The 25,341-nt window shown below is 53.7% G+C and overlaps 1 protein-coding gene and 4 non-coding genes across 5 annotated transcripts in view; all 5 read right to left on the reverse strand.

The window, feature by feature from the left end:
* Positions 1 to 25,341, reverse strand: part of TBRG4 (transforming growth factor beta regulator 4) — a 30,686-nt gene that overhangs the window by 486 nt on the left and 4,859 nt on the right. The window contains exons 3-10 of the mRNA XM_074986345.1: positions 23,219 to 23,542; positions 18,438 to 18,609; positions 13,678 to 13,835; positions 12,978 to 13,088; positions 9,900 to 10,044; positions 8,386 to 8,631; positions 6,889 to 7,000; positions 5,497 to 5,611 (exon numbers count right to left, since the gene is read on the reverse strand). Coding sequence (XP_074842446.1) covers positions 5,497 to 5,611; positions 6,889 to 7,000; positions 8,386 to 8,631; positions 9,900 to 10,044; positions 12,978 to 13,088; positions 13,678 to 13,835; positions 18,438 to 18,609; positions 23,219 to 23,542 — 1,383 coding nt within the window. The remainder of the gene's footprint in view (positions 1 to 5,496; positions 5,612 to 6,888; positions 7,001 to 8,385; positions 8,632 to 9,899; positions 10,045 to 12,977; positions 13,089 to 13,677; positions 13,836 to 18,437; positions 18,610 to 23,218; positions 23,543 to 25,341) is intronic.
* LOC142009870 (small nucleolar RNA SNORA5) lies at positions 618 to 756 on the reverse strand. The gene has a single exon (XR_012644633.1). It is a non-coding gene; the product is annotated as a small nucleolar RNA SNORA5 (small nucleolar RNA).
* LOC142009868 (small nucleolar RNA SNORA5) lies at positions 7,629 to 7,769 on the reverse strand. Its single transcript, XR_012644631.1, has one exon. It is a non-coding gene; the product is annotated as a small nucleolar RNA SNORA5 (small nucleolar RNA).
* LOC142009867 (small nucleolar RNA SNORA5) lies at positions 9,431 to 9,568 on the reverse strand. Its single transcript, XR_012644630.1, has one exon. It is a non-coding gene; the product is annotated as a small nucleolar RNA SNORA5 (small nucleolar RNA).
* LOC142009866 (small nucleolar RNA SNORA5) lies at positions 20,467 to 20,607 on the reverse strand. Its single transcript, XR_012644629.1, has one exon. It is a non-coding gene; the product is annotated as a small nucleolar RNA SNORA5 (small nucleolar RNA).

Below are 25,341 nucleotides of genomic sequence, written 5' to 3' on the forward strand. Positions count from 1 at the left end.
CGAAACCAGGCTCCCCCCAGAACCACGTGGGGCAAAGAAACAGCTCAGGAGAATCTGCTGGGACCTAACTAGCCAGGGGAGGCAGTTACACCCAGCCAGTGTCTCCAGCCTGCGGCGGGGAGGGCAAACTCCCTCGCTGCCTCGCCGCACAGCTCCCGCTGGGAGCCACCTTGTGTGTGGCTGGCCTGGGCTGCCGATAGCTAGAGCCCTCAGCAGCTCTGCACTCTCCTGCCCCAACAGCATCCACGTAATCAGAGCAGGAAGACTGATAAACCCACCCCAGTGCCCCGTCAGCGTGCGGGAGCAGCACCCGCCAACACCACACGGTTCATTCAGCACAGGGATTTAAAAGGGCTCAGAAATAATAGTGCTGGCTGGAGCTGCAGAGGTGGCCGCTGGGCGAGCTCGGCCCTTCTGCCACAAGGGCGCTGGTGCCCCAGCAGTCTCTATGATGGGGACATGGGTCTCAGACTCCAAACCTCCTTTTACGCAGGCCGCCAGAGAGCTGAAACAGCTTGTGTACGATGCAGGCAGCCATTAGTCTGCGTGGGTCAGTGGCACCTGAAGGAACCTTTCCTTCTTTGAAAGCAAGATAATGCCGTCTTCCTCACATGCCTGGGCGGCTGTCGCACGTTTTTATCCGCAGCATCTAGCGGCAGAGACGCGGGGGCCCATGAACTACAGATGTTACTGTGGCAGCCGACCGGACCAGCAGCCACCAGGACGGAGGGGAGTATTGAACTGGACAAGGCTGCAGGACGAGCACCCTAACTGAAAGTGACTCGCTGGCTACTCCCCTGTAGGTTTTATGTTCCGCTGTCACTGTAGCAAGCTGGTGTCCAAGCAAACAGGTGGGAGAGAGGCCTAGGAAGCGTGCCGAGAAAGCAGGCAGCTGCCTGCCTGATAACAATGGGGTAATTTGGTAGGAGGGCCTTGGCAACTGCCAGTAGCTCTGATGCATGTTAAAAAGCTGCCAGCCTCTGCCAATTTGGACAGACTGGAGCCTTGCCTATAGCTCTCCACACCAGGCGGGGGCAGCATCTTAAGGTCATGGCTGGTGAAGGTGCTGAAGTAGTTACATGAATGTTAACTTGCATTAGGCCTTTATAAATCTTCAGCGCCTGGGAGGCACGAAGTGCTACCACCAAATGCTAACGCTTATTAAACGGACAGGCAAACCGTCACAGGAATCACTGCAGCCGCTTCTGGGGTGGAACGCAACAGTGGTAAAATGGAGCCCAGCGTCAGTAGGCTGCTACCCCCCAGCCACTCAAATTAGCCTCCGAAAGGCAACGAGCTACAGCAGAGGCGCTAAGGGGCTGACTCTACAGGGAAAGTCAAGGCAGCTTTCACGAGCACAGGCCGGAGCAGCTTAATTTTTACAAGACGCACAGCAAGCGTGGGCCGCAGTAACTCCGTTATAACGGTCTTTAAGGGGGCACCAGACTCCTGGCTGCTTTTGCTGAAACAGACTAACATGGCTGCCCCTCTGAACCAGGTCAGCATTTCAAATGTCCCATGCTCCCTTTCCTTCTCCTCACCTCGTCGCTTCACACGGCAGGGTATGGGGGACAGACAAAACACGGACTTAGGAATGAAGGGGAGACGCCTGCTGAACGGAGAGATTTAAGCTTGCCGCCGTGCGGAGGGAGGAAGGTACAGCCAAAAGAGGGGTGCCTAGGCCACGTGGACGTCCCGCATACCACCAGAATGTCTGTCCGTCTATGGCTCTATCAAGGCCACAAAGCACCAGCGCTACCGTCTGTGGGGATTTTGGCACTAGCTTCCCGGAACAGGGCCAAGTGCTGCCTCAGGCTGTTGCTACTGGGCAAACTGGAACGAAGCTGGGTGTGCTCTGAGATACTGGCTGTAGCAGCAAGTGGCCCTGGGAGGGCGGAGAAGGGGCGACCTGCATCTCGCTCCCCGGAGCCACTGTCCCCATGCAGTTGCAAACCAGCCTCAGGGTGCAGGTTCCCAGTGCCTGCTGCTTCCCCAGGTGCAGGCCTGCAGAGTAGCAGCAGGGGAAGATCAGCCTCGTGGGCAGGGCACTGGACGGGGTCTCCAGAGACTTTCTGCCACCCATGTTTTGCAAACCCTGGGCACGTCCCTTAGGCTGCGTGCCTCAGCTGCCCACCGAGGCAAGACTCCCTGGCCTGGCAGCTGAAACTCGCCGATCAGAGCAGTCCCTTCTGGCGGCAAGTCACTGCCTCTATAAGACAAGGGGATGCTCGGCTGCCCCATAGGGGCTGTGAGGGTAAAGGACTGCAAGCCCTGGGACACCAGAGCGCTGGGGCCAGACACGCACCAGGACAGAAAGCTATTAAAAACCCATCTTCTCCCTGGCGATGACTCAGCAGCTTTCCCCTCCAGCTGCACTGGAAGTGTGTGGCCTAGATCCACCTCCAGGAAAGGGATCTAGTCATTTAAACCAGGAGAAAACAGTACAGGGTGGTAGGACTCCCCTCTAAATATAGCTCAGCCAACAGCTGGCAAGCCCTTGCAAGGCCCGAGTGATAGGGCGCGGGCAGGAGGAAGAGAACAGCGACTCGTTGGGAGGGGGGTTTGGTTGTGAGCATCTCCCTGTGCCTCTGTTAGGTGTGCCCGCACTGTGCCTAGAAACCAGGGTGGGGGAAGGGGTGTCAGGAGGGAATGAGGGAACAGGCTAACCTCCACCCCCCCCACAGCCAGAAACACACTGTATTCAGAGTGTGGGAGGTGGCGAACCCCTCGCTCGCAAAGCCACACAACAGCCTGAGCAGAGAGGGCCAGTTCCATTGTACAGGGGTGCCAATTCCTGGGGGCGGTGGGGCTTCAGATGCCTGACCCATCTTGAACAGATGCAGCACCCTGTCTACACTGGGGCCTGCATGAGTAGGGCAGCTGCAAACCCCAGTGGAGACGAGGCAGAGAGAACAAGCCATTGACTGACCGCACGAGGGGGGGAAGGTCAGACCTGGGGTTAGACCCTCAGTGTTCCTGGCTCCCGGACATGATCAGTGTTTAGCACTTCACTGGGCTGTCAGTTAAGTGTAGCTTATACACTAGTAACAGAGAGAAAGCCGTGCTAGTCTGTATACTATCAAAACAAAAAAGCAGTAAAGTAGCACTTTAAAGACTAACAACATAATTTATTAGTTGGTGAGCTTTCGTGGGACAGACCCACTTCAGCCCATCGCCAGACCAGACCAGACTCAATAGTTAAGGCAAAGAGAACCAAAATTAGTAATCAAGGTTGACAAATCAGAAAGGAAATGATCAAGGTGAGAAAATCAGGGAGTAGAAGGGTGGGAGGTCAAGAATTAGATTAAGCCAAGTATGCAAAAGAGCCCCTGGGTCATTATAGGGGCATTTTGCATAGTTGGCTTAATCTAATTCTTGACTCCCCCCCGCCTACTCCCTGATTTGCTCACCTTGATCATTTTTCTTCTGATTTGTCAACCTTGATTACTAATTTTGGTTCTCTGCGCCTTAAATATTGAGTCTGTGCTAGTCTGGCGATGGGCTGAAGTGGGTCAGTCCCACGAAAGCTCACCACCTACTAAATTATTTTGTTAAAGTGCTACTTTATTGCTGTCTTATACACTAGGTTTTCTAGCCAGGGCCAGGACCCCGGTGCTAAGGTGCCTGGCACTTGGAGATCCCTGCTGAGCCCAATCAATAAATAGATGTCCTTCCCCCCGCTGGGCCCCAATCCAGTGGCTTCCCTGCTTGCAGGCCCCCAGCTGGTGCACAGCACCCCCTGCTTGCCAGAGTTCACAGGCCACGGCCCCAGCAGGTCGCCTCACTCGCACACGGAGCAGCACCTCTCTGCTCTGAACCTCCTTGTGGGAAGCTGACGCCTGGCCTCTAAAGAGACAGCTACTGCGGCTGGTGCTGACAGCCTACCTGAGGCTGGCTGGAGCTACAGTTACCCTCACGATGTCAATTAACGACAGCTCCAGTGTGGGCTGGGGGTTTCCACAGGCAGGGGTCCTGCCTCACGGACAAGGGGGCTCAGCGCAGAGGCTGACCTTTCCCTTTACTGTTGTCTCTCCCCCTCCCGCCGCCGTCTTTGGGGCCTAGAGCACCAGGCTGGCCTGGAGAGGGCTGGCACAGATCTCGGGGAAACCTGCACATGTCCACTGACCATCTCTCTGTGCACGCAAGAGCAGGACGGGTGCTGTGTGCCCTGTGCAGGTGACCCCTCCTGCTGGCTGCCACGGCAGGCTACGTTCAGGCTGTACACATGGGCCACGCTCGCTGCTCTGGAAGGTAACGGCGTCGTCTCAGTGGCTGGGGCCAGAGGCAGCTCCTCTCCGGACTAGGATAACTGAAGTCTGTTCTAACCAACGGCGGCTGCAGAACTCCCTGCACGTGGGACGCACCCAGACCCTTGCGCCAGCTGCTCCTCCGCATGGGTCCCCAGAGGGTCCGTTTAACAGCTTGTCCCCTCACACTGGCCGAAGCACCTCCCTCAACCCTCGCATGTAGGAACCAGAGCCTCAGAACCACCTACAGCTTCGACCTGGGGGGCAGCTGTCAGGGGACAGTGATTTCTGAGTGCCCAGTGCCAGCTCCGTGCAGGGGCTGCATTCAGCAGAGGCTCAGAGCTTCCTGGGAGAAGGCCCCTTGAACAGGGCATTTGAAGAAAACTGACCAAGCACCTTGGCAAAGCGTGACTGGGCCCTGTAAAACCACATGGCCCAGAGACGCAGCAAGGCTAAACTGTGGGGCTTCCCCCAGGTGGATGGCAGTCCCAGCTGCAGATCTGGGAACCACTTCAATACCCAGGACAGGAAGAGACCCATAGGCCATCTAGCCGTCCTCCCCCTGAATCACCATGTGCAGGGTGACTCCCTAGAGCCGAGTCACTGGGCTCGGCTGCTTCCCGGTGGGGCTCCTCCCTATTTGCCTGGGAAAGCTATAACCCAGGTCTCTCCAGCAGCCCTGGACTGACCCTTCCCCCACATAATTCTCCTCTTTTTTGTGCTCCCTCTGCCCCTTACTCATCTCCGAGGCAAGGCCTCGTCCCTATCCAGCTCACCATCTTCCCCAGATCAGTCCTTCATGCCCAGCGATGGCTTCGGCTGCTGTCTCACAGGTTAACGAGTGCAGGTCCCAGAGCAAGACCCCGTCTCCTCCCAAGAGGGGAGGGCGACTGGAAGGGTTACCAGCCCTCAGGGCTCCCTGTAGGCTGAATGCTCGGGGGTGCCACCCAGGAGACATTCAGGTGCTGCCCAGCTGATTAGCAGAGCAGCCACAGCCCTTGACAGCCGGCAGCCTGGGTTTCTATGGAGGTGCACATCTGCACATGCCCCGTGCGCATAAAATTTATTCCACCCACGGATGGTAAAAGTTAGTGGGAGCCCTGCTGGCTGTGTTTATTGGGCCCTTGCTCCTCTAAGGAGCGTGCTGTGCTGCCCGGCAGCTGTCCTGTGACACGGCCACGGCCACGCCCCCGCCTTCACTCTAGCATCGACGCGGGGCGGAAGGCATTAGCCCTCGCTGGCTACTCACGTCCACGACCAAGAAGCCGGCGGCTTGCACGTGTCGTCGGGCCAAGGCGAAGCGGCCCAGCAGGTCCTTGCTTCTGCTGCTGAAGTTTGGGAACTCCCACGTCAAGAAGGCGATCCTGCGGGACAGGCACACAGAGGGGCGGGGGGCCGCGTGACTCGGGAGCGGGCGCACACTCCCGTGTACCACAGTCTGGAGCACGGTGCTCCTGGGGCTTTGTGGGCAGGACACCGCTGGCTCGGGGCGGCTGCCCGAGCTCCAAGAACACCTACACTTGCTAATGCTGCGACCGCTGGCTGCTCTGGAGCTGCCAGGGCACAGCCCCATGAGCCAGCGGGGGATGCTGCACAGACCCCCAGCCCATCAGCTGGCCTCCATCATCCTGCCTCGAGAGGCCGCCGATATCTAATGCGTCTGCGGGCAGTATGAGGAGCACCCCAGGGAGCTGGCTGAGCTGCGCAGTGCTGCCTGGCTGGGGCCAGGAGCAGCAGTGCCGGGGTCCCAGAGATGAGGTCAGGTCTTGTGAGCACGGCTAGCCACGAGCGCTCCGTTCAGATCACTCAGCTCCGGGATTTGTCTGCCGGGTGAGACCAGGAAAACGGGGGAAGGGGCTAGAAGAGTTTAACCACAGCACAGGCCCGGCGACAAAGTGGGAGGGCGGGTTTCTCCCCACGACTCCGCGGCGGCTGAGGAGGGGCCACTCACAGCGACGGACTGATGCGGAGTCCGCCCTGTGATCGAGTCGGTCAGCGCTGACCAGAGCGGCGCGTTGTAAGTTACAGCTGAGCGGCTGCTGAGCAAAGAGCGTGGCTGAAGCTCAGAGGCCCAAGCGTGTAAAGGAGGAGGAAGAAAGGGGCCTTGCTGGCCAGGGAGCATCAGCATCTCCCCACGCTGCCCCTCTTCCCAAGCAAGGGGGGGCTAGCGGGGTGGAGTCTGGACGTGAGCCGTGGGCCCAGCCAGAGCAGGGAAAGGGTTATCGGTCCTCCCAGCAGCCCAGCGAAACTTCCTCCCCAGTGCTGGGGTGGAAGAGCTTTCGGATAGAGGCTGGTTACCCTGTCCGTGCTGGGGACCACCAGGGAGGCTGGAGAGTACTCAGGGGAGCTAAGCTGCCCAAGGGAGCCTTCTGCACCAGCCGCTTGGAGGTTACCCATTCCCTGAGTCTGTGCCTACCCCAGACTCTGCTCACAACACTCACCACCCTTTGCTGGCGTTTCAGTGGCCACGACGCAGCCATTGTTGGCTGCGGGTCTGTGATGAGCTGCCTGGGAGTTAATGCAGCAGTTTCACGTCCACGCCTGCAAACACAGCGCTGAGAAACCCCTCCCTCCAGGGTGGGACAGACCCAGGCCCCTCTGTCCTGGCCTCCATGGCAGCAGCATGGCTAGGCAGACTCACCTCCAGCTGCCAGGTGGCAGGGGCTTTGTCCCTTCTGCCTGGAGCAGGTAGGGGGCAGTGAAGTCCTCTATGGGGAGAAGCTGGCCCTCGCTGTTCAGCACCACCTCAGCAGCTGCACAGGAGAGAGGGGAACCACAGGATTCCTGAGGCCAGGCTGGCTGCTGGCTCACATCAATGGTGCTATCAGGCCCGCTCCCCAGGGAGGGCTGATGATGCAAAGCCTGGCCGAGGCCCATCAGCTCACTTGCGAGAGGTGACACTGACTGGCCAGCCAGCTGTACTGCCCCCCTGCCCTACTCCCATCCCACCCCTGGATGGGCTGCATTTCGGTTTGATGTGCTAGCCAATGGCAGCGGGTAAAGCAGGGCCACTCCACTGTGTCTTATGCCCTGTGCTGGGGTGGGGAACCTACAGCCTGTGGCCAGGCTTGGGGCTTCCCGATGCAGCAGGGTGAGGTGGAGCTCTCGGAGCACCAGCATCCCATCCCCCACGTGGGGCTGGAGAATAAACACTGGCTCGCCCCACTGCTATGGGGAAGCCACAAACACTAGTGCCCCATGGGACTGGAGCACTGGCCTGCCTTGTTGTGGGGGGAAGCCCTGAGCTTCGGTGCCCCTTTTCCCACAGGGCGTGTGGCCCTCGGCTGATTTTCCTGTGGGTCAGTGACCCTGGACCCTCAGAGGCGCTCCCCGCCCCCCGCTCTGTGTGCAGCTGCACGCAGAGCAGAGCCCACTCCTGGCAGGTGTCTGTAGCGTGCTTTTATCCCCAGGGTCCAACGAACGGGCTGTGGGGCCCATGAACTACAGGTGTTGCTGTGGCAGCCGGCTGGGCCAGTACTCGCCATGGGGAAGAAGGCAAGTACCGAATTTGACATGGCTGCAGAGGGAGGGGGAAGCTGCAGAGTTGTGGGTGGACCTGACAGGTGTGTGGCCTTGACTCAGGCCCATCAGCTCAGAAGCAAGAGCTGTGAGAGGGTGACACTCATGCGGGGGCGGCGGGGGGATGTGAGCTTTCCCTCCTGAGGCCTGCCTAGAAGCCCCTGGGAACCAACCACCCACGAGCCACAGCCCCGAGCAGGACAGAGGCTTTCACCTGCAGCCGGGGGACAGAACAAATCCTGTGCTCGTGCTCGTGCTCATGCTCTCTCTCTCTCTCTCTCTGTGGGTGTGTGTGTGTGAGAGCTAGAGAGAGAGAGAGAGAGACTGCTGAGGATCGGGAGGAAGGTGCTTGGCAGGATGGGGGTTGAAGGGGCACCTCGGACTGATGCACACTCCAGGAGCGAGGTGCCCTAGTACAGCTGCGGTGGGACCCGGGGGATGGACCTGTGGGCTAATGGGGGGCTGCAGATGACTGCCATGCACTGGGTGAACATTGGGAGGGAGGAATTTATGTGCCCCGTGTCCTCTACCCAATGCATCCGCTCCCCAGTTCTTAGGCACGGAAGTCACCGCCGCCGACAAAGGGCAGCCCTGGGCTCGGGTCCCTGGGAACACTCACCCAGCTGCAAGCCATACACAGTATGCACGCCGAACCGCCTGTTAGCCTTGTCCCCGGCCACCTCGTTCAGTGCCTCCTGCAGGCTGCTCTGCAGCGGAGTGGCCTTCTGGTCGCCTGGCGGCTCTGCGGCACTCAGGGCCTCTGGGAGAAGAAAGGGCCCCGGGTAGCCCGGGCACTCCAGCCTGGCAGCAGCATTGATATGCACCAGTTTGAGCCTGTAGTTGTGTGCTCTGGGCAACTGGTCACCTGTGGGGCAAGAGGGGCAGCAGTGAAGACCTGACCCAAGGGAGGGGCCCGGGCCCAGGGCTCAGCAGAGATTCACGTACCACCCAGCTGATCAGCAGAGCGCCCGCAGCCGGCAGCTTGTGAACAACCTCCCACGTATGGAAACCAGAGGGAACGCTGGCTCCAGCCCCACACCTGCCGCTCAGGCGCCAGTCCTGCAGGACCCACAGCGGCGCGTGGGATTACACACCGAGGCTTGCGTGCCACAGCAGGACTGCCCCCAGCAGGCGCGTCCGCCCTACGTCCTGTCGGGATGATTCGGGTAGGTGCAGAACAGCTCTCCCGCCGCAGACTGCAAGGACCCCTCAGCACCTTGTGGCAGGAACCAACCCCCGCTGCACCTAGCGCCAGTCTCCAGCGACTGGCTCCTGCTGCAGCGCTGGCAGCACCACGCCCAAGAGACGGACTCAAGACCCTGCACTAGCACAAGGAAAGCTCGTGTGTTCTGCCCGCAGAGCAGTGCTGGAGGTGTGGGACCGGGGGCCTGGAGTGGCACCGGACGGGCGAGCATCATCCCTGCACTGGGAACTTCCACAGCAGGACCCGGCCACTGCAGGGAGCGAGCCCGGCGATTCTCATTAGCAAAGGAGCCAGCGCCACAAAGGACGTCACCCTGCTGGAGGTTTGCCCTGAGGCAGGCTCAGGAAATGGCTCGTCTAACTAGCGGCTGCTGTCAGCCCCCCAGCGACATGCTTGGGGCTTCTCCAATCACCGAGCCGGCAGAACCCACGAGGGCAGCTCTGCCCACCTCACAGAGCCTGGCTGTCTGTAGCGTGCTTTTATCCCCAGGGGCCAGGGAGTGGGCCGTGGGGCCCATGAACTACAGGTGTTGCTGTGGCAGCCAGCTGGGCCAGTACCCGCCACGGGGAAGGCGAGTACTGAATTTGACAAGGCTGCTGCTCATGCAGGCTCGGTGCCACGGTGGCAGGGGGACGGGCGAGGGCAGGGCAGCCACCTGGCTCTTCCGTGCTACCCAGCTGTGCTCAGGCTCCAGCTCCCACTCCAAGGGGGCCGCCCAGTGGTGGATTTCTGACACGGCACCCAATGGTAACAGCACACAGTGCAGTGATCTCACCCAGCAGGGGATGGGCCCGCACAACCTAAAGGTGAGAGGTGCAATATCCCCACTCCAATCCCTTGAGCTGTCAGCTCCCCCTACTTCTCAGAAGCTCGCGCCCACCTCCACGCCCCACTTTCCCCTGGGAACGCTGCGGCACACCTGCATTTACCTAGAAAATGGCTACAGAACTGTGGGGCCAGCACGCTTTGCAGGTAGGGCGGCTTCGCCTGCTGCAGCACACACAGGGACCACACCAGGTCCACCAGAAGGTGCAGGTCCAGGCTGTCCAGCTTTCCCCCAAGCTTCTCATGGACCTGGGGAAGGAAAGTCACAGGCTGTCACGCCGGATTCCTGAAGGGGTCTTTCTGGCTCGGCCAGGGATGGAACCCCAGCGGCCCTGGCCTGAGCAGAGCTAGCATGGGCCATCTTGGCTAGCGAAACGCTTCTCCCAGCTGAGGGGCTACTTGCAGTCAAGGGATTTTTACCATGTTGGGTTTCCAGCAACGTGAAAGCTGGTAGCCCAGCTAGACTCTTTCTGGACAGTTACTGCTCACGAGGTTGTTATTGTAGGGTTGCTACTACACAGGCAGCAGGCACCAAACTCACCGGATACTTGGTGCTTTCCGAAGGGCCCCAGGCTCACTACAGCTGGCTCGCTCTGCTTTTAACGGTCCGACAGCGCCCGGGCTGCGGGTTGGCTTTTCAGTCACAAGTGGGATGAATGTGGTCTTTGCCCAGGAATGAGAGGGCTGGCATGCCCTCCCCCGCTGCAGTGGGCTACTGGGTGCTGTCAGCGGGTTGCCCCATGGGGGAACCACAGCAAGCGGCTAGGCAGCTCCACCCTGCAGGGTCTCTTTCCCACCCACAGAGGTCTGATGGGCAGAGGCTTTCGCAGCCTGGCAGAAATGCCGGGCGGGAAGGGGCCTTGAGGGGCCACTGGGTGTAGCCCCCTGTGCTGAGACAGGAGCAAATGCACCTTTGTTCGGCCTGTCGAAAGAACCCCTCGTTACGAGGGCTCCATAACTGCCCTGGGAGGCTGGGTGCAGTGTTCAACCCGCCAGCTTTAGAGCTAGGAAATAACCCTGCCTGGCCACAGATTAAGCCCTTTACATCTTGTCCTGCCTTCAGTGCTCAGCATCCCCTTTATAACAGACCAGAATGTACTGTAACAGGCCAAAGTTGGCAGCTTATGGCCAGGCCCAACAACGGGAGGGAGGGGGAGCGCAAAGGGGGCCGCTGCCCCAGGGCCTTTTGACTCAAAGGGGCACCACATTCCCGGCCCCTCTGACATGCTGCTGGCACGCCATGGCATGCAGCTCAGAGGGTGGGGAGGGGGCACTGGCACAGTCAGGGCAGTGCTGCCGCGCCCCTTTCTGGTGGCACAGAGCCAGCTCCCCTCCTGCCACACCTTGTCCCAGGACTGGCTCTTGGCCCTACTTTTTATGGCTGAACAGACTCTTCCCCCCAGAGTCAGAGGGCTTCTAATTCTGCGGCTGGTGACAGCCCTGGAGACCGGGGCCCTTGGTCAATGCACGCAACAGGGGGGCAGGGCAAAATGCCCCAGGCAAGGCCCTGCCCTGTGCCTCACCCTTGCCTTCCCAGAGAGACCCATAAGGCTGATTGACCCCCATGGGGACCAACCTGCCTTCCCAGGGCCACTTATGGGGGTGGCTCCTTCCTTGATAAGGCACTTGACAAACGTCTCCACAGCAGCTCCTGCCACAATGGCCACTAAGTGGCAACCCCTGATCAAGGCAGAGGCCTCCCCTGCTGGTAAGTGAATGTGGAAGGGAATGAGGAGCAGGAACATAGCAGAGATGGACTTCTGGAAAGCTGCCCAGGGACCTCAAAGCATCCCTGCCTTTGGCGCCCAAGGATACAGGGACCTGGTTGCTCTGGTACCGGGCCACGCAGCAGGGGGTACAAACACACCCTATGGCCACAGCAGGCTGAAAGCTAGTCCGGGAAACTGAGGCGAAGGGGCTGCAATGCTACAGCCAGCCAGGAAGGACTGTGCTGAGGAGCAGCTTTGCCCCAAGGTGGCTTAAAGATCTAAGCAACAGGTCAGAAATGCCAAGACTACTAAAGCCTCAGTCTCAAACCCCAGCAACGCCAACTCGGCCCGGCTATTAGAGGCTCCCTGTCATGCTGCTTGCTGCAGAGGTGATGGGACCGTTAGGTAGCCAAGCTTCGTCCTGCTCTGTGTGACCACTTAGAGACCACGTGGGCTATAACGTGTACCTCTGCCCAGCCAGCAGCTATCAATGGCACATCTGAAAGCTGGGTGTAGATGAGCCCTGGGTTACACTGGCCCAGAGGGCTGGGTTTAGATTAGCCCTGGGCTGCTTTCACCTCCTGCTCAGAATGCTACTAAGACCATCCATGCCTAGCTAGCAAAGGGGCTTGGGTCCTGTGCTGCCCCCACAGCCTGGCTCGGAGGCACAGGCAGTCTAACAGGCAAGGCGTGGCGTGCCAGAGACTGGCAGGTGAGCACACAGGCACTGGGTCTGGTCTTTGCCCTCCTTAGCACGGTAGGGTAGGAAGACACTAAAGGCTCTAGCTCCCCACGACCCAGACGTGCACCTCCGGAGGGCTGGCACATCCCCCTGGCATTAAGCGATGACGTGCCTATTGCCTTTGTCGCATGCACCGGTCACCAGCACAGGCAGCAAGGAGAGCCGTTCGCCCTCCCAGGACGAGACAGCCAGGAGAGGGCTGTGGCCTTGGAGCCGGTCTGGGGTTTTCCCTCGTCTCTCAGTCCTCAGACAGACACGTCCTTCCTTGAACTCACCCGGCCCGGGCGTATGACAGGAAAGGGATACAGACAACCCGCCTGGCAACTGTTTTACCATATCTCATCATCCTCAGTGTGGGCCTCCAAGCCTCTGCTGCACTGAGAGCACCGGACCTGGCACATGGCCACATGCAGCAGCAGGGAGCCAGTGCTGGGAATGTCCTGCTTCCTGTTCCCACGAACTCCAACCCAAGGTCTTCACAGAGCTACCGCTGTCACTTCTTCAGGGTGCTCTACGGTGCCCTCTGGGGACTGGACAGGCTGCAGATCGTGCATGTGTTCTGGGAGGTGGGCATGCAGCACGGCTGCCTTACAGAACTCAGAACTGAAGACTTCAGGACACCCGTAAGTTGGCAAACTTTGATGCCCTGAGCAGATCAAAGCCAGGTCTGCCCACGCTGTGGGTTCCACAGTGTGTGGACGTGGGGGAGAGGAAAAGGGCGAGACGCTTACCATGCTATAGAAGCTCTCGCCTTGGCTGGGCTGGAAGTTGAGGCGGGCGAAAGAAAGAATGATGTTACACAACTGCACCAGGGAGAATTTGTCAGCGTTGTCCAGGGTGTACTGGAAACCAGAGAGGGAAAATGAGACAGAGAGCCCTGACCTGCTCCAAAGTACACTCCGACACTCATGTGATCCAGCCCGAGCACAGCACTGCCCCAGTGCTACCACACTGTCCTTATCAACCCGGCAAGGGTTTTATGTTAATGTCCATTGTTAGAGTCAAGAGTCCAAAGGGGCTGGGAGGGGAAATCGGGGGACATCGGCAGAACGCTCCAGCTGTCTGATGAGGAAACAGGCAGACTGGTGGCTTGAGGCAGAGCTGGGATTGGCTGCCCAGCAGCCCAGGGCCCTACAATCATCAGCCTATGCCTTCTCTCTCAGCCTTAGCTGCTGCCACACCAGGCAGTCCTCTGCAGCGAGTCAGCTAAGGAGCCAGCCACACCGCAGCCCCCCTAGAGACATTTAAGCCATTTTTACCAACATTGGCCTTGCATTTAGCCACATCAAATCACTGCCCACATGGCCACTGAGCAAGATACTGGCTTATATTACCACCCTTGCTAGATATCGTTACCCCTATCTTCTAAATGGGGAAACTGAAGCAGGGAGGGACCAGCAATGGCTGTTTCCCCTGCAGAAGCCTCCTCACCAGCGAGACGGCCTCAAAGAGAGGCAGGCTGAGCCACTTGAGGTAAGAGAAGGACTTGACGCACCGCACCACGTCACCGGAAGTCATCTTCGACATGCCAGTCTGCAGGTCCGACGCGATCTTCTGGAAGACCTGGGTCTGGTGGAAATTCAGCTTTCCTTAAAGAGGCAGAAAAAATCAGCAGCTACTTAGGAGTCAGCCTGGAGCCCAGGCCCAAGGACAAGCAGTGCAAGGGGAAAGAGGGACAGCTGGAGGGAGGAGGCAAGGCATGGGGGGAACAAGCAAAAGCCTCAGGCCCTATTCCTGGAGAGGAAGAGGCTCTGGGTGAGCACGATTGCCTCCCCATCTCCAAATCGGATCGTAACCACACCCATCCAGAGACCTGGGACAGGTCTCTGCCTTGCAGCCCATCACCAGGCAGTGCTGAGAAGGGATGCAGACTAAAAGAGTGGGCCTGTGCTGTGGGTGTCGTGAGCAGATTTTTATTCCCCATCTTTCGAGAGATGTGGGGCCCATGTACAGCTATCTGGGCCATCACTGAGGAGCAGATCAATGCATCTGACAGGCTATCGAGTGCTCATGCTTGATGCTAGCCTGACTGCAGGCTGACTATCTCCCACAGAGGCACTCATGATAACCACAGAAGAATGGCCACACTGGGTCAGACCAAAGGTCCATCAAGCCCAGTGTCCTGCCTTCTGACAGTGGTCAATGCCAGGTGCCCCAGAGGGAATGACCAGAACAGGTCAACATTAAATGATCCTTCCCTATTGCCCGTTCCCAGCTTCTGTCAAACAGAGGTGAGGGATACCACCCATATCCCTTTCCATCCTGGCTAAAAGCCACTGATTGACCTGCCCTCCATGAATTTACTTAGCTCTTTTTTGAACCCTGTTAAAGTCCTGGTCTTCACAACATTCTCTGGCCAGCAGTACCCCAGGTTGACTGTGCCTTGTGTGAAGAAATACTTCCTTCTGTTTGCTTAAAACTTGCTGCCTATTCATTTCATTTGGTGACCCCTCCCCTTAGGTCTTGCGTTATGGGAAAAAGTAAATAACTTCCTTATTTACTTTTCCCCGCACCAGCCATAATTTTATAGACTGTTATCTTATCTCCCCTGAGTCTCCTCTTTTCTTAGTTGAAAAGTCTCAGGCTTTTTCATCTCTCCTCCTCTGGCAGCCGTTTCAAACCCCTCATCATTTCTGTTCCCCACATTAATACTGTGCCAGCCCAGTAGATGAAACTTACAAGGGGAGAGTCAGACAATTCCAGATCGCGCAAGGGGCCCTTGTGTTTCAAACGACCAAGCAGCACTGTAACACTGCTGCCAACACACAATCAAATGAAAATACTAGTGGGAAAAGGTGTGGCCTAGAGAAAAGGACCAAAACTCTGCAGTTGCTAACTCAGCTTCATTGATTTCCCTCAGGACACCTCACTTAACTTCTGGGCTTCAGTTCCACAAACTGCATCATGGAGATAACAGTCTATTTCCCCCAAGGCTGTAGTGAAGAGTCACTGGTCAATGTACTTAAAGCACCTGCAAGATGAAAACAATTTGAGAAGGAAGTGCTGGCATGTTCGTTCGCCCTCCTAATCCTATAAACAAATCCATGTGCACCATTTCAGAATGCAGAGTGCGGGATAATTCCCTTCCAGTGGGTGCAAGTCCCTGCAGCACCATGCCGGGGGCAGTACTCATTTTGAGTCTTCGTTGCATCCGAACAACTTCCACCACACAAAGCTGCTTGTCTTAGTTAAGGAAGAAAGACTGAAGTTTACAGTAAGCTGTGTCATCAGAAAACCAAAATCAGCACTTGTATTAGAGCGATGGATGCTACAGAAGACAGGGAACTAAAGCATCATCATCCTCGGTGAGTTTGGTAGGCAAAAATGCCTAGAAACAGACAATCCCAAGGGATGTGAACCAGGGTTAGACGGGCCAGGAGAGTACTCCTGAGAAAAGTGGGGAGGAGAAAAACTCAAGTCCATCGGAGCAATATTGTATTGCTGAATCCTGCTGAGTTAAAGCATTTGGTAAAGAAGTTCAGTTATGGTCAGGGTGTCAAACCCATGGCAAATCAGCTCCTTCTTACTGAGGGGTTCGAGTCATACTTAAGCCACGTTTGTTATCTCTGCACACCCATCATAGCTAGAGGATGGTGAGCAGACTCTGTTCTGGCTCATGCCAACAGAACTGCTATTGGACTACGTTCTAATAATGGCAAAATTTCCATGGTCACGCACAAAGCAGCAGGAGCCCAAAAAGATGCTAAGACTCTCGGCGTTCTGGGGCTGGCAAGCAACAGAGGTATCACACTTGTTCATTTCCTCACAGATTTGAGGCCAGAAGGGACTGCTCAATCACCCAGTCTGACCACCAGAGAATTTCACCCCTTTCCCCTGTATGGAGCCGAACAACCTGTGCTGGACTAACGTATCGTCCAGAAAGGCCTCCAGTCTAGATCTGAAGGCAACAAGAGAGGGAGATTCCACCACTTCCTTGGGGAAGGTCGTTCCAATGGCTCATCATCCAAATTACAGGCGAGATGACTAGGCTCATCGAGAGAAGCATGGAATGTCCTGAAAGCCCTTTCTACTGTCACTTTATAATAGGGCTACCTTGATAGGTCAGCCTTAGTTCAGCCAGCTGGTGAAGGACAGGGAGAACACAGTTCAGTAGGAACCAGCCTGTTTACAGAGGGGCTTGCATCAGTTTTACCTGCTAGGATACACTGCCAATTTGTCTAGACTGATTCAGTGTTATCAACAAGAAAGGTGATCCGGTAGAGGACAAGAAGAAAAATGTATGCAGAAACCACTAGCCAGGAAGGAGGGACCAGAGAGCTCAGAAAGCCATTATTATATCAATGGGTGTGTTATTTCTGTTCAAATGAGTATTATTTATGTCTGCGCATGCTACAGGCTGAACCTCTTTCATCCGGCACCCTTGGGACCTGACTGGTGCTGAATGAGAGAATTTGCCAAACCATGGAAGGTCAGTACTGTGCAGCAGCATTACCAACACTCCCACTGCTCTGAGAACATATATAAAGTAAATTACAGCGAAATAACAGCACAGAACACTGAGAGCCAGGACTGGTGGCTGTAAACAAACTTTATGGGACCACAGGAAACTTTGCTGCAGCCCTGGTAAGTGGGCATCCAGCTAACTAAAATCATGCCAGGTTATGGATATTGCCAGATGAGAGAGCGCCAGCTTAGAGATGTCCAACCTGTTTAACCAAGTCCGTTGTTGTGATGGATCAAGACTCTGATTCACTCTGTAGCTTGCAAACAGAAACCTATCCAAGTTAAGACTGAAATACGCTGGCCCTCCACATCCAAGCACACATGTAGAGAGCTACTGTGCTGTGTTGTATATTAGCCACCGAACAAAATAGTATCACTTAACAAATATTCCTGAATCCATAATCTGATGGACAGAGATCAAATTTGGTGACATCCCTCCCTTTGCACCTATTTCCAGAGGGCAATCCAATTCAATGCCAGTCCTACAACCACAGCACTGACCTGTTGAAACACCAATATTTTTCAGCTGGGGAAACTGAGGCACAAGAGGTAAAAGAGTTGCCCAGGGTGACAGAGGGAATCTGCTGCAGAGCTGGGATAAGAATTTAGGAATTTCTGGTTCCTCCGTGTGCACTCAGAGAAGGTCTCTTTCAAACGGCGGTTTAAGTAGTTTTCCTTGAAAGCTGTATATCTGTGGTAGGTTCGGAGAGGGATGTTTAACGCCCTATGGGAAGGCGCTTCAATACGAGGGTGATGTGGACAGGAATGCACTGGTAAGGTCCATGTTGTAACAGTTCTATTGCTGGTGCATGTCAGTTACTAAATAACTCAACTCCTCAAAACAGGGTGAAGAGAGATGTCAACCTACTGCGGAAAGTTCTTTGCATGGGAATGGATGAGCTGAGAACTCAAGGTCCTACAGGAGTGCATCACCATGGCAGGAACGCGCTAAAGCCACGGTGTCCAACACACTCCCTGTTCACCACATCTGGCGAATGGGGCAGCGCAGTGTGGCGAAATATGTGGGGCACCCCTCCGGCCACTTGCCTCACCACATGGTGGCAAAAGTGTGTGGCGGCAGCGGCGGCTTCCCCGCCCCAGTGGGCTCTGGTGACTAATCTGGGGTGCGTGCGTGCGTGCCTGGCTGGGGGGCGGGGGGCAGGGACCGGGGAGGAAGACAGCGTTCTGTGGTGATCTTTCGCATTTCTTTCAACATCACTGCACTAAAGGGACAAAGAGCCACAGATGCAAAGCGCCATGTGGAGAGAATGCAAAGAACCACATATTATATATTTATCATCTATCTATACAGATATATACCTATAAACAGACAAATAAGGAATATATAATATGTAGCTTAATGCCCTCCTCCAGAGCAGGCACCCCCAGCCCTCACTCTGACCTAATCCCCCTTCTCTCCCCCAGAGCCAGGCACCCTCAGCTCCTTGCTATAACCCAATGCCCCAGCCTCCCCACACAACTCTAACTCAACTCACCAGAGCCACCACCGCCGCGTGCTTCTCCCAACAAGTGGTGGGCTACGTGTGCAGAGCGGTGGACAGAACTCCTCGTACACGGCTCCGAGGAGCCGCATTTAATGGCTCAAAGAGCTGTAGGTTGGCCACCCCTGCGCTAAAGTCCTATTTCAATGCAAAGACTGTGCCACGCTGGATTCTGCTGGTGGGCCACTTGACTGAGCAGTTCAGGGGACAGCTGGCTTCACTCACCATAGGCAAAGGCCAGGTCCACCAGAATGCTAGTGGTGAGGACAAAGTGCTTCTGAACCAGGTGATAGGAAATGGCCCGGAGGAGGGGGACAGAGCGCCGGTTCTGGAGTGCTAAAGCCAACGCCACTTTCCGAATGTCCTCAATGCTGAATTGCTCAGCTAATTCCAAAGCCTGCCAAACAAACAAACACAGATAGCAAAGGCGGGTTAACACAAATTACGTGGTTAATCGCTTACATATCTGGTGTGATTCAAAGCATCTTACAAATCAGACCCTCCCAAAGAACCTGCAGCCCTGAAATGCGGCCACCTCTGGGGCAGAACAAAGCAGAGCAGAGAAATAAACATGTGACATGATGTGAAAACTACTGCACCCAATAGGGCAAATTAAAGACCACCGAATGTAATTACTTCTGATGAAACTTGGTCAGGGTATCATCAGCCTCCACTGCTTGCTATAGCAAAAAGTACAATGGGATTGGTTACAACTGCAAGTGGCCAGTATGGGCTCAACACAGGAGTAACTGGATAAAATTTAAGACTGTAGAATCAGACACAATGGATCAGATGAAAGGTCCGTTTAGCCAAACACTTTCTACTTTCTTCTGACGGCAGCCAATGCCAGATGCCTCAGAAGGATAGTGTTATCCACTGATCCATCCTGTCGCCAAGTCCCAGCAGGCAGAGGCTTAGGGACACCCATGGCATAGGCTTGTATCCCTGACCATCTTGGCTAATCCCCAGGGGACCCTGACCACATATTCTTACCCTTTGTTTTCAGTATTTTAACTAGCTAATGATCCCTGAGAGGACCTTCCCTCTGACTACTTAGTTTGCTTAAGAGCCTTTAGTGAGGGACCTTCCCAAAGGCCTTCTGAAAACCTATGTATGCTATAGTTAGAGCATCCCCATTGTCCAAGCTTGTCAACCCCCTCAAGGAATTCTCGTAGATTGGTGAGGAATGATTTCCCTTTACAAAAGCTATTTTGACTCCTCCCCAGCAAACCACATTCATCTATGGATTGACATTACAATGGGGGAGGTCTAGGTTGGATATTAAGAAAAATTACTTCACTGGGAGGGTGGTGAAGCGCTGGAATGGGTTGCTTAGGGAGAAGCTCTAGACTGGAAATGAAGAAAAAACTACAGGTTGCACCTCTCTAACCTGGAACTCTCTCATCAGGCAACATCCGTAATCTGGCATGATTTTAGTTAGCCAGAGGACCATTGCCATGGGCGTGGCTACATAAAGTTTGTTTCTAGCCGCCAGTCCTGACTCTCAGTGTTCTGGGCTGTTATTTAGCTCTAATTTACCCCAACATGTCTTCTAAGAACCCAGCAAGCAGTGGAAGTATTGGCAATGTGCTAGACAATATTGACCTCCCGCGGTCTGGCAAATTCTCTCGTCCAGCACCGGACGGGTCCCGAGGGTACCGGATGAGAGAGGTTCAAGATGTTCTTCACTAGGAGGGTAGCGAAGGACAGAAATGGGTTACCAAGTGAGACGGTGGAATCTCCTCTGCTTCCTATGGCCAAGCTTGACAAATGATTTAATTGGCACTGGTTCTGCTTTGAGCAGGATAAGACTCGGATCTCTTCCGACCCTAATTTTCTATGATAGTTCTCTTCTTTAGTACAGTTTCAACCAATTTGCCTGGGACGTAAGTTAGGCTTATGTGCCTATATTTATTCTACACATAAGACCTTTTTTTCTTCTCCCCTAAGTGACCCGTCTTACGCAGGAGGGGACACAAGATGATCTAATGGTACCTTCTGGCCTTAAACACTGAGCATCACAGTTTACATTTCATCCAAAGACAGGAGTGCTCTACGGGTTTATGCCATGGGATCTGAGTGTCCAAACCAATGCACCTCCGAGGTGAGTAGAGACACAGAATAACTGACACCATTCTCTGGTGTCTCACTTGGAATCTCGTCCATTACTAACCTTACCCCACTGTGTTTAGTTTGCCACCTGGCAAGATCCCACCCACCCCATCTAAATTGTGGTATTGTTATTAGTGTGTACCAATGTCTTGTAGCAAATATTTATCCCCAGGGTCCAAAAAGACAGACACATGGGGCCCATGAACTACAGATGTTTCTGTGGCAGCTCTTTGGGCCAGTACCCACCATGAAGAAGGTGAGTACTGAATTTGACACAGCTGCAGGGAAACCACTACTTAGAGACCTTGCTGGTGGTTTCAACAGGGGAGCATTTCCTCCGCTTGGATCACATGCCTGAAGGATGTCTAGTAAGCACTGGGGCAAGGAGATAATCCACAGGCCCAGTCCTGTAGAGTTTTGATTCACAGGCCACCCGATTGAGAACCAGGCTGCTGAAGTGGAAGGAGACGGAGGTATGGAAAGAGAGCTCTCTCCCTTCTGTGATGATTTAAAGGGGGAGTCTCCAGGCAGCCTGCCCCCAGTCATCAGATTCTGATATCCTGTACTCAGATCTCAGTGAAGTCTGGCCCTGGAGGTCAGGCAGCCTCTCTATGGAGTCTCACACAGGACCACTTCAATAAAATGTAAAGAAAACCACAACAATCCTCTTGCTGACCTCAGATTGGAGCTGTGGTTCTTTTGGCTTGTCATATCCAGGATCACTGCTGAAACAACACCCCACCCACCCACCCACTAAGAGTTGTGGGCGGGAAAACACATTACTTATCAGAAATGACCCCGGAGGTTCTGGAGGGCATACACTGCCATGCAGTCCTGACCTGCTACATGAGTGCACATATTTGTGAGAAGCCTCTTAAATAGGAACCTGCAAAGAGACACAGTAACACCCTAGTGCAATGGTCACCCTACCCTCTGTGGAGTGGCCTCCTTTTGTCATCCCAGCAACCCCTCCAGTAGAATTAAAGGAGTGGTGTCCCTAATACAGATCATTAAGGACCCTCCTTTATCTCCTCCTAGCTGCATGGGATGAGCCATCTTAGTGAGACGGAAGGACAGAAGAGGCTGGGAGATAAAAATACATTTTTTTTAGAATTAAAAACAAAACCAATTTTTCTATTTAAACACAGATTTTTTGTTTAAATAAACCTATTTAAAATTAAGTGGGCCACCGATAGCCTATGTTAAGGTCTAGTTTATAAATTTAAATACAAAACTAATATTAATCAGACCATGTCTGTAGACAAATTTTAAACAAATTCTAACCACTGGTGAAAGTTGTTAAGTAAGCACCTGAAACCAGGTGTTATTGAAATACTAAGCCACCTCTTGACAGCGCTGGCCTCTTCAGCATGTGCGGACAGAATATCTTCCTCATATAAGTTTAGTCAACAACTAATTCAGGGGTCAGCAACCTTTAGCTCAGGAGCCACTTGCAGCTCTCTCAGGAGCCACTTGTGGCTCCCAGTGCTACCGCAGCTGACTCCACTTGCACCTCCTTGCTGCTTAAACAAAGCCCACCATTAAAACTGGATTGAGTTCTTTTATTTAGGTGGTGGCAGCCTCCATAGCCGCAAGTGGAGTCAGTGGTGGCAGGGAGCCCCAGGAGAGGAAGCCAGCAGGGCAAGGAGCTGCCTGCACTCTGCATGGGGGAGAACTCTAAGGCTGCAGGAGAGCTGGGGGCGGAGGCAGCTGAGCCTGCCCCTGCCAGATTTGCACTAAGGAGCCATTGGGGATGTCTGCGTGTGGTGGCCGTGGAAGAGCAGTGCACAAAGCTCGTCATCTGAGGCAGGTAATTCCTGGAGGAACCGGCGGGGGGGAGCAGGGCGGCGTGGGGCTGATAAGGGTTAAGAGTGGCGATGTGGAGGTAGGGCTGATAGGGCTTAATCCTGGGGATGGGACATAAAGCTTGCAGATAGGAGGGTGGTTTTGGGGGCGGGGATGGGTAACGTCTGGAGATGGGGGTAACAACTTTCTAATTGGTATAAAACGTTGTGTGTCTGCTGTTCTTAAAACAGGGGTCACAGTAAGTACAGTTTGATGTTATTTTTTAAGGACGGCCTCATATTCCCATGCACTGCGGCTCCTGCATTATTGATTTTGTAACTGAATTTGAAAAAACGGCTCTTCTCGCTATTTCGGTTGGAGACCCCTGCACTAGTTCATTCGAATAAAAAAAAAAAAAAAATTCAAAAAACCAACAACTGGAAGCTGGAAAAGCAGGAAAGCTTGTTTTCCTCTTCCAAACTATGACAAATACTAGATGGAAAAACCAAATACACTAGTTCTAAAGTCTCAAACGACATGTTATTCATAAAAATATCAGTTCCATTCACTAACTACAGCTATTTCCTTTGTTCAGCGAATCAGTCTGAAATGCAAAACATGTTTTTAAAAACTTTTTCCTTAGGTACTCAGCACATTCAAGGTAGCTTAAAGTTTTGGTTTTTACATTTGTAACTGAATTTGAATTTCCATCCAAATGCACCCTGAGACAAATGGAATAAAAAATGGTCATCTAGGAAGGCAGAAATGCATCATCATCGTATAAGAAATGTACGAAATTAAGAATCTATATACACGTTAAGCTATACAATTGATATAAATCCTTTGTATGAACACAGTCTACCTTTCTGCTAAACAAAAACCAGCACTAGATTTAGCACAGAGGCTGTATTTTCTTGCAAATGAACTCATTTTAACAGCTGCCAGCCAATGAGAATCTATCATTCTTCAGAAAAATAACTAGAAAGCACCAATGCAAAGCGCAATTAAAAGTGATTATTTAAATCATGATTAAAATTGGAGACTTAAGTGGATTTACTTCAATCAATTCACTCTAGGAGACTCCAGCATGCCTGAGCTGTTGCCTATACCTTATCCTCCAGCCGGTCCATCAGGGTCTCTGACAGGTGCCCGACCATCATCATCAGTGCCACCACAGTTTTTGTGTCCTCAATCTCTGTCCAGCGCAGCTCTAACTGCTTCACCAAGTCGCTCAGCAACTCATTCTGCTTTTCCTCCTTCTCGCTGACCGCCACAAACTCTGCCAGGGAAGCAACATGTCTGAAGTTCAGGCGTCTCAACCTCCAGCGCAGCTCATGCTTCACCAATCTCACTACCTTATCATTCCTATGCAGCCCCAGGAAGGAGAGGCTCTTCAAGAGAGGCAGAAAAGAGCCATTCCAGACCTGGGAAAGCTGGACAACAAAGAAAAATATGGGGAGGTCATTAGGCACAAGGGAGCCTGAAAAAGAGTGAGAAGTGGAGTCAGGGAATAGAGGATTTATGACCTGGGATCACTCAACCAGCATTGACAAATATCAAATGCTCCAGAGGAAGGCCTCCCGCCCCAGCCCATGAGTGGTTTTAGAGTTTCCTGCCTCCACTCCACGTTCACTGCTCCTTTAACTTCAGCCATGGCCTGCAACATGAGTAGCTGCTCTGTCCAGACCAGGTCTGGAGACAAATCACTGGGGCTCTAGTCTTCTCAGGGCTGAGCCTTCATCACCTTCAGTCTCAGTCAACATTTCTCTCTCGTCTTCCCCTACGCTCAAACCGAACACCCCACCATGTACATTTTGCAACTGTGTCAGGAGTCCAAAGGCACAGGGGACTTGTTGCTCTTCTCTCAGGAGAAACTGATGAAGTGGCCAAAAGACTGTCATTCTTATGCTCCCAGATCTTGACTACAGGGGCAAGATCAAATATCCTAGGTCATCCACATGGCAGCATAGGACTATAGTGCTGGACTATGGGATCTACTCAGTTGTTCTCAAATAGGCAGCTGAAAAAAATCAGAAGCCAAAAGTTCCATGGCTGGTAATCTAGATTCTAAAGCATTTTCCCATGCTGAAGAACTCCAACAGGCTACACAGAAAATGAAAGAAATATCACCAAATTGCTGCCAGCTATGGGATGAAACATGGCTGTTATTCAATGTCATTACTAAACAATTTAAGGAAGGGAGAGCATAACTTCTTGGCTTGTAGCTGCAGAAAGAATCAAGGAAGGCAGAATGCAAAGGCTCAGATAGAATTTGGCCAGGGTGCTTTACTAGTGCTCTGGCAAATGGTATCACGGGCATTTTAATAGTCAAGGCCTCAGTCTTCTGACTTGTCAGAAACTTGGCATGTCCAGAGGCCTAGCAGCCTCTCAGAGCCACGTCTGGACACCGAATCAATGCCTCCAGGTGACGCTCACCACGGGAAGACAGTAATGCTTAGAGACCTCACAGTGGTTTGCAAAGGTTCCTTTAATAAGAATCACCCATTAAGCAGCTGAAGAAACATACCATGACTTACTGAAGATCACATGGGGCATTACCAAGTCAGGAACAGAACTTTCATATTCTCATTCTATCTCATTACCCCATTCACTCTTTCCATACAAATCACTAAAACCATTTCCAGCAGCATCTTGGTACTGAATCCCACTGAGGCTGGTTGGGTCCAACCTGCCATCCTTTGCGATCTCAGGGCTTTTCTACACAGGGTCTTACATCAGATTAAGTTTAGTTTGTTTGTGAAACGTCTTGTGCCCACATTCAATTTTTTTAAAAAAACAGCAAATTATTTGGTATCTTATATTACAGCAATTAGTCCTCTTTGGAAGAAGCGTAATTTCTCAGTGCAGTGACCTTATTGGTGCTAATTTTGATGTGGACAAACTCTTAATTATTCAGCTTCTGACAATCCTTTTGCCATCCCAGAGAGTACTGCTTCACACCTGGGTGCACCCACCTGCAGATCTGTTCGTGCATCTTCCACTGCTCCGTGGAACCAGACCCCATTTAAACGCTGGCAGGCAGCCAGGAATGGCACTTTTTGAAACCAGGTAGTGGGCAGCACAATGGGGATTAACAAAGTGGTGTGACTATCCCTTGGGGGGGGAGGGGTACACAAAATGGGGGGCGGGCCCCTTCAGGAGGCTGTGAAATTTCATAATGGGACATAGCTGGGTCTCACGCTCATCCATCTCATTAAAAACACTGAAATAC

This window comes from Carettochelys insculpta, chromosome 2 (assembly GCF_033958435.1).
Source record: "Carettochelys insculpta isolate YL-2023 chromosome 2, ASM3395843v1, whole genome shotgun sequence".
NCBI classification, from domain to species: Eukaryota; Metazoa; Chordata; order Testudines; family Carettochelyidae; genus Carettochelys; species Carettochelys insculpta.